Source organism: Hyalella azteca, unplaced genomic scaffold (assembly GCF_000764305.2).
Source record: "Hyalella azteca isolate HAZT.00-mixed unplaced genomic scaffold, Hazt_2.0.2 contig11924, whole genome shotgun sequence".
Lineage (NCBI taxonomy): Eukaryota > Metazoa > Arthropoda > Malacostraca > Amphipoda > Hyalellidae > Hyalella > Hyalella azteca.
In genome coordinates, this window is record NW_025941898.1 from 11,324 (window position 1) to 27,079 (window position 15,756).

General features: G+C 38.9%; 1 protein-coding gene across 1 annotated transcript; it reads left to right on the plus strand.

Annotated features, from left to right (window-relative positions):
- Positions 1 to 308: 308 nt before the first annotated feature.
- LOC125178695 lies at positions 309 to 12,578 on the plus strand. Its single transcript, XM_047883072.1, has 11 exons — positions 309 to 1,176; positions 1,682 to 1,849; positions 3,184 to 3,521; positions 6,233 to 6,782; positions 7,132 to 7,284; positions 7,490 to 8,607; positions 8,775 to 9,382; positions 10,051 to 10,201; positions 10,797 to 10,874; positions 11,043 to 11,329; positions 11,647 to 12,578. The coding sequence occupies exons 1-11, from the start codon at positions 309 to 311 to the stop codon at positions 12,218 to 12,220; spliced, it is 4,893 nt and encodes a 1,630-aa protein (XP_047739028.1). The 3' UTR covers positions 12,221 to 12,578.
- The last annotated feature ends 3,178 nt before the right edge of the window (positions 12,579 to 15,756 follow it).

Below are 15,756 nucleotides of genomic sequence, written 5' to 3' on the forward strand. Positions count from 1 at the left end.
AACTTCAGTATTCTCTTCACCATACCGTGTTTAATTCAAATCTTGATACTCTGACTGATCAAAAGAAGTCCATCCTACACTTGGCTGTAGACTACGAGTCCAAACAATGCTTGAAATTCCTGCTGAGGGAGCGCGTTTTCCTCGATGCCCTGAACAATCCTGACGTCCACGGACGAACCGCCCTGCACTACGCAGTCGAAAAGGCCGCTCTAGGGTGGAGCCTTTTCGGCTTCGAGTGCGTGAAACTACTTTTTGAAAGCGGAGCCCACGTCAACGCCAGAGACGAAAACGGGGATTCTCCATTGCATATGTTCGTCTTAACCATCTTAAAACAGGTCCGGATTAACGAAACTGGGTCCCTGCAATGCTTGAAGGTTCTTTTATCGCATCAGAGAATCGATGTCAATGCTTTGAATGGTTCCATGAAGACTCCGCTATCTCAACTCTTAACATCTCTAAATGAGGGAGTCGGGTTTAAAGCCACAGTGGTCACCGAGTTCATTATTGCTGGAGCTACGCTGCCTGAAGTAGAAGCGTTGCGTATGAAAGAACTGGGAATATCAACACATTTCTCTGCTCCCACTGAAGTGCCATCGTCCGAAAGTTTCCAGTGGAAACTGCTCAACAGCATCGTGAGTAGAGATTTTGAGCTAGTTAGTTCAGATATCAGAGAAGGCAAGTTTTCCATTGCAAACCAGTACGTTGGAGCCAGATCTATTCTGTACCAATTCATAGAGTCCTTGGATTTCGACGCCATCATGTCTTTGATGCAAAGTGGAATTGACCCTTGGATGAGGAACATCAAAGATGGCAAACTACCTCTCCATGCTGCGCTTGAGATCGGAGATGTCGAAATCACTAAACTTGTTCTTGATTCAATGAAGCAAGCGTACTCCAGTTCGATCGTCGATTTACAAGAAGACACATTCAGTCTACTTCAAACTCTGATCTGCAACGCAACCGCAGGCCGCCAAAACAAGGACTACACTCGCGGAGATCACGTTGGGTGTTTAGAAGTGTTGTTGAGTCCAATTTGTTCCATGGACATCAACCAGACAAGTAGAAGTGCCGATTGCTCGTTGGCGGAATTGGTATCTTGGACATCCAATGATGAAATAAAGGAGCTGCTTCTTCAACACACCGGCATTGCGTTTTCACCACAGCAATCGGAATCCGGTGAGTTGATTTTTTTTATATTTGAAATGGTGCATGCATCTCAGTGAGTTGAAGAGGCATTCAATGTTGAACATTGGCAGGTGATGATGGTATTTTGTTTTATTGGTCATATAGTAATAAAAAATAAATAGTCAATGTATACAATACAAGCAGTAGATTTTTGTTTTTATTTTCGAAATAAAGGATGAAGGTTGCACTAAGATCGGAATAAGTAATAAAAAAATCTAACTTCAGACTAATTGTACATATTTTTTCAAGAAGTGAACTTTCCCACAGTCAAATTGTAACGTTTTACTGTTTTTTCCAACAACCGGACAAGGTTCGGTTGTGATGACAACCGGATAAGGTCCGGATGTCATTACAAAACACGTCAATCTTTAGTTCTTTAATTGTATTTTACTTCGAAGCTCTTTAGTATAAATATTTGTCTCCGTTGAAACGAAACCAAACGGAAAAAAACTATCAATTATAAGTATTAATGTTCATTTTCAACTATTGTTCGCAGGTTCAAAAAGGACACCAACTTACTACACATTCGAAAACATTTTCAAGTTGGGTAACAGAGACAGACTGGAGATTGAAATTGCCAAATGCGGAAACGACCTCGAGTCCGTCATGAGATTGCCAGGAACAACCGAAAACCAAACAATCTTCCATATGGCAGTCCGCGAGAGTGCGACAGATTGTCTGCAGTATCTTCTACTGAAATCCACTGACCGTTTACAGGTCAACTTACCAGACGAGAACGGATTCACTCCACTACATATCGCGGTTCAAATCGCAGCCAATAATTTGACCACTCTTAACTTGTCGTGTCTGAAACTTCTGTTGTTGAAAGGAGCCAATGTGAATGCCAGAAACAACGATGGTGACACTTGCCTTCATCTCCTTGCCAGAATGATGTGCACTAGAGAAAATAAACCGGTTGACGGAATCTTGACGTGCCTCGAAAGCCTTTTGAAAATGCGGACTGTTAATAAGAAGCCCGTAAATAACTTTTTACAAACGCCGCTAGATATCTTAAAAGATCATGCAGATTATCCGACGTCGGTCATGCAGCAATTCGAAAACCTTTTACTGGAAAGTCAAAGAATCGGTAAATCAACTGGCCGCAAGATCCAGAAAGCTATGCTACACGAAAATCTATGTGGAGCTTTAATGTCAAGTCTTGTCAGTCTCGACAAGAACCACAACCTGGTTGACCAAATCAATTCTTGGATGAGCCCTGGCAAATCATTGTCCAATCAATACATTGGACGGAAAACCCTTCTGTATCAGGCTGTTGAAAAGGGGGATCTGACACTTATAGATATGCTCATCCGTAGCGGCTGTGATCCATGGATGCCGAATATCGGAGACGGAGAGATCCCCTTACATGCCGCCCTTGAAAAGGGGGACGTCGATGAAGTCGTGGTTATCCTCCAGCACATGAAACGTACGAGGAATATTACTGAACGTTTACCTTTGGAGCCGATGAGCTTTAGTTTACTTGCCAGCTTCCTGTGCAATAACCATCCGAAAGAAAATCGAAGCAAGTGTCTTGTAGAACTTCTTCAAAATGCCGACTTGAATGTGAACCAAATTATGGAGTGGGTTTATCCTGGCTCCACGTCTACAATCCTGCAATTGTCTGCTGGCACCATCGCCGCATGGACAGCAAATTCGGAAGCTGTTCAACTTCTGTTGGAAGCTGGATCAACGGTACCAATCCTACCATCGGGGATACGTAAGTAAACCGCATAGTCGAACCTTTTTATGCATAAAAATTCTCGGAGGCACTGTTTTTGCTGAATTATATATTGATCTGAATAATGCATGTTGATGCAGGAGTCATGTTTTTATGTTCTATCGATCGTAATTTTCCTCGCAATCACTCACTATCCTAGCTAAGGCCGTCAGATAGAGTTACTTCTGTGCAATTTAATTTTATCGACTTCTTCAAGTGGACAACTCTAGTTGCATAATTATGGTAACCTTTTGCATGAATTTGTTCATTGAATGTTGCAGACGAATTTCCTCTCGACTGGAACTCGCTTATGGATATCTTTGAGGAAGATGAACGACCAAGATTAGAAGTTGAACTTGCCCGACATGGTGGCGACCTCTCCCAACTCATGCGTTTGCCAGGAGCTCCTTTGAAAGGAACCATAGTGCACGCAACTGTCTTGTGTGGTGCTCTAGAATGTTTGAAGTTCATTGTACGAATGAAAACCAGCGATCTTGATCTGGACGAACCTGATGCTGAAGGTAGAACAGCATTGCATTATGCGGTGGAGCTCGGCCATCACAATCAAGATCCTAAAGTCCTTCAGTGTCTCTTGCTTCTTCTCGAAAGTGGAGCGAATGTGAATTGCAGGGACGAAAATGGCGATTCTATTTTGCACAACTTGCTTCAAATGGACCTACTTCAACCCATAAAGTATTCAAAATTATTTATGATATGCATCGAACGCATCTTAAGTTTCGAGCATCTACAGATGGATGCTGTGAACGCCAGTGGATTAGGCCTACTAGATATCAAGCACAATTTTAGTGATGCACTAGATGACCAAAATCTACTGTATCAAAAAGTCAAACAAAGATCGGAACAGAAAAGTGGAAGTCCTGCTGGCAGTTTATCTAACTCTATCGTCAAGAAAGATTTAGGATCAATTAAGAAGTACTTAAAACTCTCAAAGCATACTGAAATACAGCATGGGTATATCGGAGCCAAAACTGTTCTACATCACTTGACCGTCTCGGAAAATGTACCTTTTATCGAACAAGCCTTGAAAGATAACCACAACCCATGGAAGCAAAACGTTGATGATGGCAATATACCTTTGCATGCAGCTCTAGCCAGCGGCAATCTTCCGATTGTTGAATGTCTTTTAACCAAGATGAAAGAAATATCTTCCTCGCCTCTGCTGGATTTTGGTTCGATGAGTTTCTCGTTGATCCAGAGTGTGCTTTGCTACGCTGTCCATTACTGGATTGAGAACTCTAAACGAAGCCCAGACCATTATGCCTGCCTGAAGTCACTTCTCGAAAGCTGCAAGACGGTGGAAGAAACTTGTATTATCCCACTGACCAACGAGAGAATCTCGGTGTTCGATTTAACGTCTGGAAAGAGCATGAAGCCATTTAGATCACTTCTGCAACAAAAACTGAAAAACCAGCGGCCGATTCTCAATGGTAAGTAGTTTATCTTGGAATCTTGCATGCTGTCGTTGAAAAATATATCCCATTCAGGACTAGACCCATACACTCATCACCGCTACCAGCCGTGGTTATTGGTTATTTGAAACAAGATAGACGATTTATGCACGATGGTTCGTTTCATACGAGTTTCACAAACTAATTTATGTGATGGTACTCATTCTTGGATTCAGGTTTCCTGTCAACTTTAAGTCAAAATTTGATCGAAATTTCCTATTGTCAAAGACCCAATAAAAACTGATTGGATATAATAATTTAATTTTTAACTTTATCGTGTATTAATCCATTATTGATTAAATATTTTGCTATTGTTTTCTCGGTGGTTCTAGGGATTTAAATATTCCTTCCTCACAATTTGCTAATATCTTTCCTTCTTCATAGAACCTCCTCCACTGACGGTTGAAATGGCGACTAAAATATTAGAAACCGATGACAAGCATTCACTAGAAATTGAATTTGCAAGAAGAGGCAACGATTTCCACTGTTTACAGCACCCTACTGGGGCCAAAAATGGCCGCAACATCTTACATTTGGCGCTGGTCCATCAAGCTGTTGAATGTTTTCATTTCCTATTGGAAAAATGTCCAGAGAAGGAAATTCTTGACGTTCCGGACGAAGACGGTAATACGCTTCTTCATTATTCGGTCCAACTGAGAATCGGTAAAATTCTTCCATGCATGAGGAGAACTGATGACCAATCTGAAGAGGCTGAAGATTCAAAAAGGTTCCGGCATGGGTTCATGGAACCAACTTTGACACTGCAATTGATTAGGAACGGAGCATTCATAAATGCTCGTAACAACCTTGGTAACAGCCCGCTGCATACGTTGGCTTTGCAATGCAAAGACAGAACATCCCTCGAATGCAATTTTTTACAAAGAACTTTGAAAATTGTTCTGAAAGATGCCACCACCGATATTGACGCCATCAATGCTGAACGAAAAACACCGTTAGACTTACTGGAGTCAAATTTATCAGATGAAAACGACAGCGTTCTGTCTTGTTCCAAAATTTTGGTTGATCATGGAGCATTCGTATCCAGCAAACTCAAGTTCGTTCTGACCTTGCATTGCAAGAACATGAAAAGCCCACAAAAACGTGTTAAAAGATCCGGCTTTTCTGAACTACTGCATTTCATATTCTTCAGGGATGAACCATCAATCAAACGACTACTCAAGAAAAATGCACAGAAAATCATACACGATTGGGAAAGCCGATTCATTAGTAACACGATCTTCCTCCACTACCTGATCCTGAACTTCCAGCATGACATGGTGGAATGTTTTCTGACTTTTGGGGGAGACCCATGGAAGAAAGATCAGTTCTCGAACCTACCTCTGTCCACGGCGTTCAGCATTGGACATTTCAACACAGCAGATATCCTTGTACATATGATGAAAGATTACCGAGAACTAGAGATTTTGGATCTCCGGCATCAAAGCGATGCACTTTTCGGGAGCATAATATTGAACATGCGACGAGAGAACAAACCGATTGAAATGAACTTCTACAAGTGCATTGAACGGCTCTTCAGGAACGATGTGAAAGTTTCCGTGTCACAAGATACGCTGAAACTCGTCTCCGAAGAGGGAGACGCTGAAGCCATTCGGCTGATTTGGAAAGCTGGTTAGAGTAAAACTCTTATTGCGATCATTAAATCTTGAATTTTGGGGAACATTACTTTTCAAAATGTGAACATACATTATTTTGCAATTTTTCATTGTATAATAGTTATGGTTTCGACAGGAATCTTGATAAGATCAAACCTCATTAGGGAGGCGGAAGACATTTTCAGCTAAAAATGTAGCACGTGAAACCCATCGCATACAGTGAGATACAATGTTATATGCATTGCAAGAACATGAAAAGCCCACAAAAACGTGTTAAAAGATCCGGCTTTTCTGAACTACTGCATTTCATATTCTTCAGGGATGAACCATCAATCAAACGACTACTCAAGAAAAATGCACAGAAAATCATACACGATTGGGAAAGCCGATTCATTAGTAACACGATCTTCCTCCACTACCTGATCCTGAACTTCCAGCATGACATGGTGGAATGTTTTCTGACTTTTGGGGGAGACCCATGGAAGAAAGATCAGTTCTCGAACCTACCTCTGTCCACGGCGTTCAGCATTGGACATTTCAACACGGCAGATATCCTTATACATTTCATGAAAGATTACCGAGAACTAGAGATTTTGGATCTCCGGCATCAAAGCGATGCACTTTTCGGAAGCATAATATTGAACATGCGACGAGAAAACAAACCGATTGAAATGAACTTCTACAAGTGCATTGAACGGCTCTTCAGGAACGATGTGAAAGTTTCCGTGTCACAAGATACGCTGAAACTCGTCTCCGAAGAGGGAGACGCTGAAGCCATTCGGCTGATTTGGAAAGCTGGTTAGAGTAAAACTCTTATTGCGATCATTAAATCTTGAATTTTGGGGAACATTACTTTTCAAAATGTGAACATACATTATTTTGCAATTTTTCATTGTATAATAGTTATGGTTTCGACAGGAATCTTGATAAGATCAAACCTCATTAGGGAGGCGGAAGACATTTTCAGCTAAAAATGTAGCACGTGAAACCTATCGCATACAGTGAGATACAATGTTATTTTTGTGTTTGATTGAAGTACACATTCATATAATTTGTGCCTATAAGATCATCGATTTGGAGCACTTTACTCATAATATCTAAGCTGATATTTTTTGTACTTATTACTATATCGTCTATATTTTTGCAGAACCTTTACAGTGGTCAGACGCACTTCGCATTCTAGAAGAGAACGACTCGAAAAAACTAACGAAAGTCTTGAACAGAGTTGACAACCGCATTGAGTTCATCCTTCGTCCAACTGGAGCTCCGAATGGAATCACTATTTTGCACGCCGCTTTTGGTTAGTGCTTGTTATTTTATTAATATAATTCAGGTGATATATTTGCGACATTTTTCAACTAAGATTCTACAACAATGGTTGTTGCTCATGAATATCAATTGATCGTTTAATAAGCTTATGGTTCTGTGGAGACCACTTCAGGAAACTACTTTCCACGAAATAAAATCGACAGATTCGAGCTAATTCACGTGCTTCTGGTGTGCAGAATTCTCTTTGTCCAAGAAGGACGAGTGTTTCGACATCCTTTTGGACTGCGTGCAACAATCAAAGGACCAGTTCCAAGATTTCAACGATTATCACGTGATAAGCAGTCCTCTAAATGAACCTAACGAGAACGGGGAAACAGTTCTACACAAAGCAGTTAGTCATCTCGCGTGTCAAACTGTTGAAAAACTTCTTTATCTCGGTGCTGACGTCAACGCGCGCGACGATGATGGAAACTCTCCTCTTCATATGCTGACTAAAAGTTCCTCGAAGAAAGCTTTAGTTTCAGATGCGTGGTATGCAACTGCTGACGCTCTGTTGGCATGTCCACATCTTGACACGTACGCTTTAAACTGCGCAAATGAAAGTCCTGTGGATGGTGGCACTCAAGCTGCCATGAGGTTGAAGTGGAAGATCGATGAGAGGAACTCGACCGCCGCTGAAGAAACTCGATGTCCAACATCAGCACTGTACGATTGTTGTCTCTCCAGAAGCGTGGAAGAAATTTCGAAGTTTTTCCATTCATGTAATCCAGACGAGCCTTTGTGCAAGAGCCAGTACGTTGGTTCCCAGACTGTACTTTGCTTCGTGGTATCTTTTGTTGACCATGAGATTCTGGAAGAGTTTTTGGAAATGGGGTACGATCCTTGGCAAAAAAATGTAAACGGGAAACTTCCGCTTGGGGAGGCACTGCGACTGGGATATTACCAAAGCGTGGATCTCTTGATTGAATGGATGAAGAAGAAGAAAAGTCAAAAGTACATTGACCTTGCGGACCTCAGTTTCGAGTACCTAAACCTTACCTTGGTAAACGGTGAAACTGAAGATAGCCACTCAGGTCCAGCTGTGGACCACACAAAGTGCTTAAAAAGGATCCTGCGCGAGGACGTCTTGCTAGATGTTAACGCACTGGATACCAGAGGTGACGGTTCGAACGCATTGCAGGTAGCCGCCGTCGTCAACAATCAAGAGGCCATGCAGATGCTCATTACAAAAGGAGCTTTCATCGGAACCAAACGCAATGTCAACGGACGGGAGAGTGAAGGGGTCTTGACCGCCGTTTTACCCGAAACACTGAACTCTGCTATCAACAATTGTGTGAATGTTTACAATAACCAGATTTTCGAAGACACCGATGTTGCTCATCCACAGTTCGCGCTGAAGCTGGACTGCAGTTTCCTTCTTTTCTCGCCTAACCCCAACCAAGCGCGGGAAAAAGACCAAAGTTTTCACAACACCACGCGGTTTCAGATAGCAGAAACTGTCTTAGTGTTTACAATAACCAGATTTTCGAAGACACCGATGTTGCTCATCCACAGTTCGCGCTGAAGCTGGACTGCAGTTTCCTTCTTTTCTCGCCTAACCCAAACCAAGCGCGGGAAAAAGACCAAAGTTTTCACAACACCACGCGGTTTCAGATAGCAGAAACTGTCTTAGAATTAGGTGAGGATCCGAGCCATCAGGATGTTTTACAACTCCCACTCATGGAAGCTTTGCTCGACGCCAAATGGAGTTCTGTATACGACCTTATTGTTGTCAATGCCATGTTGACCTTTTTGTTCCTGCTACTTACAATTACTCAATGCATTTTGATCAACGTCGGTATGAACAGTGGTACGTCTACTCAAGTCATCGCCAACTCCACCTTCCCGAATTCGTTAGACCATGACTACCGGGCGCCCGTCACGACAGTCGGAATAATATTAACGTTACTGGCCGTTTTCTTGGCGCTGAGGGAAACTTTGGAACTAGTTACAACTTTCAGGTTCTATTTCCGCCGCCTGGAGAACTACTTCGAGTGGTTCTTGATCGTGTCGTCGGTGGTTCTAAGTTTCGTTGCCATTGAACACACCGACGCCGTGCACCTCACCGCCTGGACTGCGCTCATTGCTTGGTGAGTCTTTTATTAACAATCTACCGCCTGACATGAGTAACCGGGGCAATATTGTCACGCGCCTACTTCCCGAAAAGGGATACGTTCTAGTGAGCGCAAAATGACTTGCACTGATGGTTGCCGCCACGTACGACAACTTTAAAATGTTCTCTGTTGCTTACAAACGTCCTCAGATTGCTACACTCAATAGTTTACGTATAATTTAAGTTGAAAGTTACTTTAAAATGTTCTCTGTTGCTTACAAACTTCCTCAGGTTACTACCGTGTATAATTAAACCTTAGGTTACTTAGGATGGTTATTGATCAAATAGTCAATTATTTCATCATATCTAATTGACGTTTGGAACGTTTAGAATGGCTATCCATAAAATAGTTAATCATACATACTTAATTAAATTTTAGCGTATTTAGTATGGGTATTGATTGAGTAGTTAACGATTTCATCTATATTTAGATTTTTGACTATTCATAGGTTACAATATTAATTGGTACGCTATTCATTTCAGTTCGAAATGCTTCAACTCAAAAATTAGCTCAAAGAGCATTTTAATCTATTAAAATTTACAACACGAACAAGCTTGAACAGAATACGTTGCACTTCCGCCGAGAAAATGGTTCTCACAGGAAAAATGTATTTGCCAACGAATGTATTCTGGTTGACGTTTCAGCTACGAGCTGCTGCTGACTGGGGAGCACGTAATTCCGGGCCACTACATCGGCAAGTTTCGGTTCACGGTTCGCAACATCAGCCGGTACTTCGCCTGGTTCATGATACCCATGCTGGCGTCAATCATCAGCCTCTGGTTCATATACGCACCAGTGAGTCATAATAATTCCTCATGCTAAATTAATAATATTGGTTCATTATTTGTGTATGTGTTATGGAGACTTTTAAGTATATATATCGCTTTACTATTTTAATGTATGCAATCAGAAACATATTTTTTAGCCCTGTTCGCCATAAAATTTATAATCACCTTATTATATCAAATTACTCGAATCATTATACACATTTTTTAGCCTTGTTTATCATAACATTTTAAAATTTAATTTTTCCAATTTAAACAAATCAACGTGCACATTTTTCAGCCTTGTTTACTCTAAAATTTACATCTCCTTATTAAATCAAATTACTCAAATAAACATGAATTTTTTTAGCCTTATTTACAATAAAATTTATAATCACCCTTTCATTTCAATTCATTCACATTAAATTACCCACTTTTTCAGTCTCAATTACCATAAAATTTCTAATCTCCTTGTCATTTCAATTTACTCAAATCAACATGAATAAATTTTAGCCTAGTTTATATTAAAATTTATCATCACCTTATCATTTCAATTTACTCATATCAAATTACAAATTATTTTAGCTTGTTTGCAGCGAAATAAATAAACAAAAATCCGCCTCCAGGAGGGCGTGGAGTCGTCGTACTCGCACCACGTCGCCCAGATGTACTCCATGGCGCTGGGGGACTTCGAAAACGGTCTCGCACATGAAAGGCGGAATGCGTATTGAATGTCTCTTTCAACAGAAATTCACGATATAACGCACAATTCCACTCAAATAACAAAATTAGGATTATTAAAAAGTCAACAGTTACTTTTACCATATATTAACAGTATCTTTTACCATATGTTAATATTATTTAATCAACAGGAATTCACAAACAGCGTCCAATTCCACGCCAAAAGGAGCAAGTGGAAGGTGGTAGTTCGGTACGAGAAGGCCTTGGACAGCATCATGTTCTTGAGGAATATGTTGCCTAAAGGTTACATGTCCCACTACATCGACCGTTTCATAAGGAGGTTCCAACAACCTAACTGCAAAAAACCTACAATTCTCCTCAAGCTCAACGCCACGAACGTCAAGGAAAGAATGATTCTCAGCGACGGAGTACACGAATACTACAGGAGCGTCTCGGATAAACTGGCCTACAAGTTCAGGTAGGATGAACCCTTTTATTTAGGGTGATTGTTTACGAATTAATGTTCAAGTTTGTGTGGGTAAACAACATTTATTTAGGCTTTGAAATAGATCTTTTTGCATATTTGTTTTGAAATTATTAGATAAGAATTGTATACATGGGTGAATTTACATTGTATACCAATTAATGCAATTAGTTGAGTGCAAACGGATGATGCTCTAATTTGTTAATTAATATAATTGAATGGATGCATAATTTTTTTCGAGTTATTACTCCTGAATGTATATCTATGTATATATTATACTACTATACAATACAATAAACTATATTTTTCAGGAGTATATACCTGGCCAACCTGAAACTCAACGAGGAAGGTGCAGGTGTGGAATCCAAGCTCGAGACCGTGAGCCAAAACCTCAAGAAGTTGATGCAGAACAACCAATCCATGGCTAACCGCCGAGCGTCCATGGCTAATCCATCAAAGTCTAAATCCACTTCCTTTGTCTCTACTGCTGGCAAAGGCACCACCAAAACCACCAACAACAATAAAGGCATTAACCGTAATGCTGAGACTACTTCTTCAAACTCTGAAATTCAGACCTCGAATTCCGAAGACCTGGGGCCATTAGACCCTTCTGTGGGACCTGTAACTAAAAACGGGACAAAGTCTGATGAAGGTCTGACATCGGCTGTCAAGTCCACCGCTAAGTCCCAATCAAATCCCGCTGTGGGACCCGTAACTAAAGGGGACAAGAGTGGGACAAAGTCGGATGAAGGTCTGGTATCAAGTTCCATCAAGTTCAGCCGAAAGTTGCCCGGCAAACAGCGTAAAGTTACCTCATTCAAACTTGACCCGCCGTCTATCAACATCAGCAGTGTTGACTGGGACGAGGATGAATCCAGCATGTGAATAATATTATAATTTTTTGTGTGAGATGAACTTTATTATTTTTTTAACTGGGTTGAACTTTATTTAAGATAGTTCGGCAGGCTCAGTAGTGTAATTTAACCTTACTTTTATGACGGGTGATAGACAGGATCAATGAGATGTAAATAATTGTATAGAGGTACAAAAATATAGCTAAATTTATCGCATCCATTTATTTTATTTGTATAGAGGTAATGGTATAATATATATTTACGATACACAGTTTATGTTACTGGTACAGTGTAGTTACAATGATATGGCACTGATACAGTATAGCTGCAATGAAAAATGCTGAAATGGTTATATAGATAAAGTGAGCCTAGGAATGTATGTAGCTGAACCCATTGACCCCGCAGGTCACGCTTGATGTATAACGTTCACATAAAACAAATCGTATAGTTTCCTTTTTTTAGTATAGTATAGTATAGTATCTTCGGCATTGAAGAATAGGCCTGGATAGGCCTGTCGCCGATTCTTGTACAGTTTATATTTTTGCAGGTAAATATCCCATCTACAGGAACTAAAGAAAACATTTTACTAATTAATTCAAAAAATTTGCTAACATCGAAGCATTGTAATATATATTTTATTTATTTGTATTTAGTTATATGTTATTATGTATATAATTTAGTTGGTTATGATTGCAAACATGTCTATATTTTTACGTTTGTTGCTTTGTCTACCAACTATACCGTTAGTTAGCAGTTATAGCTTAGAGTTTTGTGATGCTATGCTGATGCACCACCTTCGTCGCTCACCAGAGACATTGGAAAAACGAATTGAGCTTCCGAACTATTAATAAAATAATGTGATTGTTTAATAAGTATGTGTTTTAAACTGGGTTAACGTATAAAAAAAGGTGATGTTATATTAATCTTCTAGAAAATAAGTTGAAGTGATTATCTATAATATTTAATTTGTTATATATAGTAAAATTAATCTGTTACTTATTGAGAAATTGATTTTTATTTATAGGAAAATTATTTTGTTAGTTATAGTGAAAATAAAATTGTTATATATACATCTAAAAATTGATTCATTATTTATAGATAGATTAATTTTTTATTTTAAAATAATACTTTAAGATTGTTTCATTTAGAAATAATTTCAAAGTGAACCGTGATATTTAGGCGGTGGCCATAATAAGACAATTTGCACACATTGATAATTTTATTGATATATTGCAACTGCAAAACATCAATAGCAATAAAGAATGAAATGGCGGCATAAAATGCTAACAAGCACTCTGAAAATAAGCGAGTTTTTGTCCAATTCGCGATGCGAATCGCTTAGAGAAATGGTCGAGTCTCTGCTTAAATCGCGTTCATGTTCTCGCTCTTTTGTGAGTCATCCTGACTCAGTTTGCCAGGGCGTATCAGTGCTACGTCCGCTCTCGTCTCGTGCTGTGGGTGAGAAACTGTGTCAATATTTGAACAATTTGATCCATTCATTTTTAGCGCATTTTCTCATTTATGGAAAAAATTCACTATTGTGCTCACCATGTCCGTCCGTCTGTCTGTCTGTCTGTCTGTCCGTCTGTTTGCCCGTCCGTCCGTCCGTGACCTCAAGTTTTCGTCGACGAGAAAATGCGCTCTCTGTCACTCACTGCAGTGAGTACTGAGTTATATTTTTTGTGAATGATATCCGTCTATGTTATTGCAAGGTAAACTAATCTATATTAACGAGCTCGCTTAATATGGTGCATGATTGTTAAGTTTCATTGATTAATTGTACTATATATTGTTAATTATATAGGGGATTGTACATATACTAGTTATAGACGTACATGGTGAGTGTGCTACCTAGTCTGTAGAATTTACGAATGATTCTATAGAGATTTAGGCATACATCTATGTTTTGATATATATATTTTTTTATTTTAACTTACCCCCGGTTCGTTTGGAAATTGAAAGAAACGGTACAGTTTTTAATTGTGTGAAATATTTTAATGAATTACCTGATGATTTTAAAATTGATTGTTCTAAATTCAGTTTGAAGACTAAATTCCGCGATTTTATTCTTACTCGTTATTGATTTGACTCTGATTAGTTTCGTAAGATTTTTGGTAATTGCCTTTTCTCAATAATATTTTTGAAAAATAATATGGTGTAAGACAACATTGTTTCGACTTTTCGTCTTAGTTGTATTTAACGTTTTTAGGTTGGGTTGTTATTGCCTTTGTTGAATATCATTTTTAGTCGCCATGCTAGTTATTCTTATATCAATTTTACTAAAGGTTAGTTTTTATCAGGATGTTTTCAATTTAGTCACTTTCAGTTCCTTTTCCCTTATCCCATCGTCATTATATGTTATTGTTTTTCGATTGTAATATCGCTAATGTCGCCTGTGAAGCTTTTTAGCTTATATGGGCATTCGCATGGAAGCATTTTGTTTTTTTTTTCTCAAAATTTTTGAGAAAAAAAAATATTAATTTGATTATTAATCGTACACTTCCTATAATGTTAAGCGAATGGGTGACATGAATGAGGGGGCCCTTTAGTCCCCCGTTAATGGGGGCCTTTTTATTGATGGAATACTTTTAATGGAATAATGGACGTTGTCCATTAAAATGACGTTGATTGGAATTTGACGTTGGAATGTTGATTTATTATGGTATACTTTAGTATCATAATGTTGGTCTGTTCAGTGATGTAAATATTGGTGCTGATTTATTATTAATATACATATTGCATACAAATACATATGTATACCCTATGATGACGCATTTTGCATAACAATATTTATATGAACTTTAATTCTTGTACGGTAATTATTATTCTGTAATTGTTTTTTCAGATTAAGATGCTGGAATGCCATATTTATTGTAGAATTAAAGGTTTCCATTAACTTAAAATACGTGCAATTCTGAAAATATCAGAAAAAAAAATTTTTCTTCTTTTTTTCCCCAATTTTATTCACGTGTAATAATGAGGATCAAATTATTTATTACAGCGAAACCTTTAATTTATTTAAGTTCATTTATAAACAATATGGCGCATTTATAAAAATTATGGAAACTTATTCATCAGTTGATGATAACGTTCACCAGGTCGTTGATGACAAACCACAAGTAATCCAATATATGTGTCATGTTAAAGTGATCCGAATGATATTGTCAAGAAACATGAAAGGAAGTATAACAAATAAGTAGGGCAATAATACAATATTTTATACAAGTTATATTCACACGAGATATTATCTGTATAGACTCATACAAGCTCTGGGATGAATAATGAAGCGTGCGATACACGAAAAACGGGTGGAAAAAGCATATTTTGGCCTAACCAGATGAGGACAATTTTGGCCTCACGAGCTTATGAGGACAGTTTTGGCCTCACGAGCTAATGAGGACAGTTTTGGCCTCACGAGCTAATGAGGACAATTTTTCCCTAATGAGGACAAACATTTGCCGCAAAATCAAATTAAAATTAACACACAAGAGAATCCATTTAATTAGTTGATAATTAAGTAGGTAGAAACAACACACAAAACAAAGCTTAACAAAAGGCGCGGTTAAG